This window comes from Pteropus vampyrus, unplaced genomic scaffold (assembly GCF_000151845.1).
Source record: "Pteropus vampyrus isolate Shadow unplaced genomic scaffold, Pvam_2.0 Scaffold11, whole genome shotgun sequence".
In the NCBI taxonomy this organism is placed as follows: domain Eukaryota; kingdom Metazoa; phylum Chordata; class Mammalia; order Chiroptera; family Pteropodidae; genus Pteropus; species Pteropus vampyrus.
The window spans coordinates 12,528,000-12,534,712 of record NW_011888792.1 but is presented as its reverse complement, the minus strand read 5'-3'; the positions used below and the strand labels follow the sequence as shown (position 1 = coordinate 12,534,712).

The 6,713-nt window shown below is 31.4% G+C and overlaps 1 protein-coding gene across 12 annotated transcripts in view; it reads left to right on the top strand.

Moving 5' to 3' along the window:
* The window catches only part of MCTP1 (multiple C2 and transmembrane domain containing 1), a 464,000-nt gene that overhangs the window by 244,484 nt on the left and 212,803 nt on the right, over positions 1-6,713 (top strand). For 9 of the 12 annotated variants that reach the window (XM_023523311.1, XM_023523308.1, XM_023523330.1 and 6 more), the window contains one exon: positions 3,050-3,088. The exons of the other annotated variants lie outside the window; for them this stretch is intronic. In XM_023523311.1, coding sequence (XP_023379079.1) covers positions 3,050-3,088 — 39 coding nt within the window. The remainder of the gene's footprint in view (positions 1-3,049; positions 3,089-6,713) is intronic. 12 annotated transcript variants of the gene reach the window in all.

The following is a 6,713-nucleotide window of genomic DNA, read 5'->3' as shown; positions in this document are numbered from 1 at the left end:
TTCTGTTTTGAATGCATGTTCTGTTTCTGAAACTGCAAAAGTGTGTGGTGCATATATGTGTGTCCTGTATGTGGTATTTTAGTCTGATAGTGTGTTTGAGTTCTTTCTGGCTCTTTTTCTAGCAGAGTTCAATCCACAACTTTCTTCATTGGAGAATTTGTGAAATAAAAGTGAGTTAATTTGTGTTACTCACTCTCTTAGATTACCTAGAACTACAGATTGCTTGGCTAAAGCTGAAAAATAGAAAACTCTAAGAAACATATGAGTTAACCCTAGTTGGTCTTTAGTGAATTAAAAAAATATTTTTCCATGTTGGTTTATTTTTGAAATTTTTCTGAATTATTCTGTAAATAACATTTGGGAAAAAATTCACCTGTAAAAAATATATATATGCTTTATTGTATGTACTATAATGTCTATCCATTCTGTGATTTTTTATATTTATAGTAGCCATATGATTGCCTTAAAAAATCACTACAATGAAAGATAAAAGCAAAAAATGGATCAAGTTATAGAATCTTTTAAAAATATGATCAGTTTTGCAGCTCTATCAAGGCCATATTTTATTTTACTTACTTTTTATTGCCTTCAAAGAAAGTTGAGCTGCTAATGAAGGATTTGAATTTTACTATATTTATATTAGATAATGACACTTTCAAAAACAAATTCATATGTTTCTCAGCTGAAGTTAAATTATAGTGCAAAACATAAATCTTATTTTTCTATAATTTGCTTCGCCTCCTATCTTTAACATTCCCCAAACAATCTTTCTTCTCTAACATGTCTCACGACAAAAGTAACAGTATTAATAGTATGTCTATTAAATTCTTTTCTACTCTTTTCAGTGTTATTGAATATATACCTTAACCTAACCATCTGAAAAGAAAACAAGAGTAGGGAGTGGGATACTTAAAGCCATAGTTTAGCTACTTGTCTTGACTCAAGAAGCCCAAATTTTGTTATAAAATCTAGGGTCACTTTGAGAGTTACTGGATCTAATAATAGAACTGAAGACACTGAATCCGGAAAATAATGAATTGGTTTCCCAAATGGCCAAATCTTTCTTATTTAGACTTAAGGAAAATACTGACTTGTTTGTGTCAGTGTCCCGATCTGAAAAATAATACCAGACAGCCAGTTTGTAAAGCCAATTTTGAGAGCCAGGAAAAATGCCAACTCTATAGTTTGCTTTACATATAAAAGGCTAATTGTATGCAGTGGTTCTGAGACAGGAGATATAGTTTGGCAGTAGTGAATCTGCATAATATTGAGTGATATTGCCCTAGATTCAACTCTTCCTCATGTTCTTAGCCTCTTTTCTATGCTATTACATATCTCACAGATATAGAATTTTCTAAGGTTCTTAGATCCTAGATGATGATGGTAAATGACCATGACTTAAGAGATTTTACTTTTTGATTTATTTAGTTGATTTGACTCAAAACATTTTCTCTGGGAATTATCATTCTTAGTCTATTAAAACTCTCTTTCTGAGAGTTGAACATTTATTTTCTGACTATTTTATGGAGCATTTGTGTATATGGCATACCACAGAAGTATTTGGTTTTCACTTGCCTTTTAGTGATGATGGAGAAAATGGTGGTGGTGATGATGATGATGATGCTGATGACAATAACTCATTTAACTTAAACAACAAACATTTATTACATATTCACTACATGTCCATCTCCACAACCCAATGGTGGGTTTTGTTGCTTTAAAATGAACTGGATGTTAGTACTTAGAAAACATATAAAATGTTTCTATAATAGTATTCCATAACACTGCTTTGCAGTTTCCTGGCTTCATCTGGGGAAAAAAAATAAAGAAAGAAAGAATTATTCTAACTTAGGAAATCTATTACTGTTCATTCAATATTTTGGTCAACATTTAACACAGAGTGTATTTAGGGAAAATATAAACTGTAAAATGACTACAGAAAAGAGGAATGTATCCTTATTTTTGACAATTTTATGATTTTCTCATTTTCTACTCTAGAACCTCTGCATAATTTCCTTGTCTTGGTGTAGGCCAAAGGTTGTCTTCTATGTGACTTAATCTTATATTAAAATCTTTTTTGCATTTTTTGTAATTTATGAGTGGTTTCCGAAATGGTCCTACTTTATAGTGAATTCTGCTGAAGGTAATATAGTTCTTCAAGGCACCAGTGCACTTCTTTTGTATACAAGTATGCCAAGCATGTCTACAAGCTATATTCTTAGTTCCAAATATTCCCTATTGTTCACTTCATTCATCTTAAAGATAATTATAAAGCTAAGAGAGGGTAAAGCGGTTAATCAGAAAGTTAATATCTCAGTTTTCATTAAGTAGTTTTTAAAACTGGAGAGGAAATAAATCTTTGGATTTTTATCATTAACTTTTTGCAAAAGACCAATGGTCTTGGGCACTCATCACAAGTCTCTATAACCTTAATTAAAACTTGCAGCCATAATACCCCTTACTATGACATAAAAAAAAAAAAAAAAAAACTAGTTTAACGGCCATGTTATGGCTAAACATTTAGCAAGAAGATCTACTAATAGCCATCACAATATACAGCATTTTTTCTCCATTTAAAGCATTTGCAGATTCTGATGTAATTAATGATTAAGTGTAAGCAGAGACAATTCTAAGATCCCATTAAAGCAACACACTTAGAATGTGTTTGAAGAGAAAAATTATTATATACCTGGTAAAATCATGGTTCATCCTCAACCTCCACCAAAAAGGAACAGTCACCAGTCATGAGATTCAATGTGTTTTTTTCCAGTTAATAATTAAGATATTTTATATTGTCCATTCTGTTTAAAATATACCATTCCATTTCTTTGTACAAAAGAATAAAACAAATGAACTCTCACCAGAAAGACTGCTTGAATGTTAAAGGTGCTTCTTCTAGCTGTGCATCTGTGAAAAACAATTTTTGTCTTGTATAGTTGTTGCTAGAAATGTTTGCTGTTTAAATGTTAAGCTTCCTCTAGAAACCAATTGGCTGCCCTGCTCTGTACTTGAGTGATAAGATAATGAAAATGCTTTATTTCATTTACAGACAATGCTAATGAGGAAGAGTTGGAAAAGATCAAGTAAGGTAATTCTTAGCATGTGATCTTTCAGCTTTTCTTGTTGAGAACTATCAATCGGCTGCTTTCCCAAATTTCTCTCATACCTCTTCAAACTATACCACAGGATTTCATCACTCTTCAATTGTTATTTATTTTTTCCCATACACTTTAAGCAAACCATGTGATGCTTTTTTAGTAAGTAGAAATCACACCAATCAGTTGCACCCAAATCATCCTCTTGCTAATCTCTGGTCACTTCTCAGCATCATTCTCAGCATCTGATTTCTGTTATCTCTACCACAGGGTCTAGAAAATGTCTTTGCTCTGAATCAGGAATAAAATGATGAGATAAGGATAGGGACTACTCCAGAGAGACAGAAGATCCATGTAATTTACTGTTTCTGTTCACTGAAAATTGAGTCTAAGGTTTCCTAAACTCAAAAATCTCTGTATTGCTACATCTTTGGAGTGTATAATGAGAACAGTTTTCCATCATTGCCTCTTCTCACTTCAAGAAATAAACAGCTTCTGGAAATGAGAGGAGTTTATAGTTTCTGTGACTTATTAAGCCCTGGCTCTTAAAATTTGTAAAATATATAAGATATAAACTAAGCTTCTAATTTGTTCAGTGCTGGAACCACTCTTGGACACAAATAAATATCAGGATGAAATTGATTTTTACATGAATACTTCTTGAAATAAGTCAAAGGGAGTTTATTTGTAAAAATCTTGTTTGCTCAAATTTCTATTTTAAAAGTCAGTATTCCTTTTTAATAGTGACTAATTTTTTTAGACCCTGGAACATGACAATCTTTTTTCTTCCATTCTGATTGAATCTCATGCTATTAAATTTTTCTTTAATTTTGTCATTTTTATTGTGAATTAAAAAAATATTTATATCAAGATGTTTTGTATTTATGATAATGTCTTAATTTGCTTTAACAAGTTTTTATAACTGCACGTTTTCTTCCTAATTCTTGCAGAATTAATGAACAAAAAAATAATTTGGTTTACAAAAAGGTCAGGGCCATATTAAAAATCACTTTTTCATTTTAATAAAATCTAAAACATTTAAAGAAAGTTGCCGAATCCTCCTGAATTAGTGTTCACTGTGTTTTTTTTACTGACCAAAGTAAAGTTTCAAGAAGTCTTAAATGTTTGCACTGTTCATATTTGTATTACACTTTTTCTTTGTAATTGTACTTCAAAATTAGTGATATATTAAAAGTATATATTTTTAAAAATTTATGTTATTTGGCTTTCTTCAGTCTTTCTATATTATGATATATCTGAACAAAAACATTATAATTCATTAAAATGTAACAATATTCTCTCTTCTGAATGTAGTTAAGACATAATGCTAGAGCAGAATATTATATACTATTTAGTATTAATTAGTGCAAATGATGCATTTTATTGTAGTATAAAAGATAGAATAAATATAAAGATGCTATAAATAATTTATTTAATTTATATTTAAATTCTGATGATAAATTAAGTAAACATAAATTCACTTCTTTTTCCTTTGGTCTACAAAAATAATTAGTAAGAAACATCTATTCTCCACTACTTTTATATCTAAAATTCTTTGAGTTTTCATTTATTATTAATAATCCATTAGTTCATTCAGACTGGTACATTTTTCTAGCTTGCCATTAAAGATACAAAATTTTCTGTATCTAACTTTGCATTCATTGGGTTACTTGGCAGATTATTTTTAGTGTGTATGGGATTATGGCTTGTGGGGTTTTAGCCTAAGAGATTTTGAATTTTATAACATTTAGTGGGATAGTGAATGCTGAGTAAAGGAAAATTAGTTCACTCATTTGTTTTCTTCTATGAGAACATATTAAACAGTTGATAATTCATTAAAATTTTCACTGTCCCCTAAAACATCTGCTATATTTGTTCATATTCATGTTATAAGAGCAGAATGTTAAATTCAAAATCTAAGGAAAGTTTGAAATTTCAGTTACCATCTAGTCTGCCATCCTTCACACACTGAAACAGCTCCACAATTTTTTTCTCCAGAGATGAAAGGAGAAAGGATGATGTTCAAGTACAATAGTCTCCCCTTATCTGTGGTTTCGCTTTCCACAGTTTCAGTTACCTGTGTTTAATCACAGTTGGAAAATATTAAATAGAAAATTCCATAAGTAAACAATTTATAAATTTTAAATTGTGTACCATTCTGAGTAGCCTGATGACTTCTTGAACCATCTCATTCCATCCTGCCTGGGATTTGAATCACCCCTTTGTCCAGCGCCTCCATGCCATATATAGGCTCCCAGCCTGTTATTCACTTAGTAGCCATGTTGGTTATCAGGTTATCAGATCAGATATCACAGAGGGAGAGAGAGGTCAGGAGAGAGACAGACAGAGAGACAGAAAGACAGTGACAGAGACAGAGACAGACAGAGGGGGAGAAGGAAGGGATGGGAGATGGGGAGTGGACAGGAAAGGGGAGCGGGGAAGGGGAGGGGGTAAGGGGAGGAAGGAAGGAGACAGGAGAGAGAGAGAGGCCACATTCATATAACTTTTATTATAATATTTTATAATTGTTCTATTTTATCATTATTATTAATCTCTTGCTGTACCTAATTTATAAATTATGCTTTATCATAGGTATGTATGTATGAGGAAAAACATAGATAGAGTTTGGTACTGTTCATGATTTCCAGGATCCTCTGGTGGCTTAGAACTAATCTCCCCCAAAGATAAGGGGGGGACTACTGTAAATTGTGCTTTCTGAAAAACTAAGAGAGAAGTGACTATACTGTATAGTTTTGTTATTATTTACTATGTTACTGTTTTACGGAAATGCATCCCTTTTCTAATTATTTCACTCTTCCCCTTAAAGATTCGTGTGTGAGTAAGGATTTTTCCTCTTTTATTTTTGGAAAGAGGATATAATTCATTTGCATTTAATTACAGGTATTTTAAATTTGCTATAACTATGCTCAAAGTCAAAGGTGAACTTTTCTAATAAATAGGTCATTTTTTTCTTTGGGTTCTTGATTTATGAGAATGAGGTCCTTTGCTTTTTTATATCAGGGCTTTGATATGCAGCTTGTCTTTGAGCAACAATGGTAGTTGTTAAATCTGAGAATGATAAACTTTGTGACAAAGACTTATATATAGTCAAATAATGTTGTTAGATATTTTCTCCAGTATGGAGTTTTTCTAACTTTCCTTGTATTTTTTTCAGAAGTGGTATAACCATGGAGGGGGGGAAAGCTAAATTGGCATTGTTATGTTTTTAATATGCACATTTCCCCTGCAAACAAGTGAATCAGCTCGTAGAAGTTCTCATTACTTAAATATCTGCTTGTCATTTTTTCAATAAAAATATTATTCGTGGCACTCACATAACATGGGGTTGTATTTACTATTGAAAATAAGAGATTTAAGGGATAAATAGCCAACTTGACAGGGAAATTGTAATTGTTCAGGACCGACTTACATATTATTAGGAGGAAGTGTGTTACCATCAAATAACAAGCAAGAAAAAAATACACCAAGTTTACCTCTGAAAAACAAGAATGTATAAAATATGTGCTATGTTTAATGATACGTTAACCAGTAGATAGCTATGATTCCATAATATCTGCTCTTCTGGGATTGCTAACATTTAAAACACTAATTCTGGTT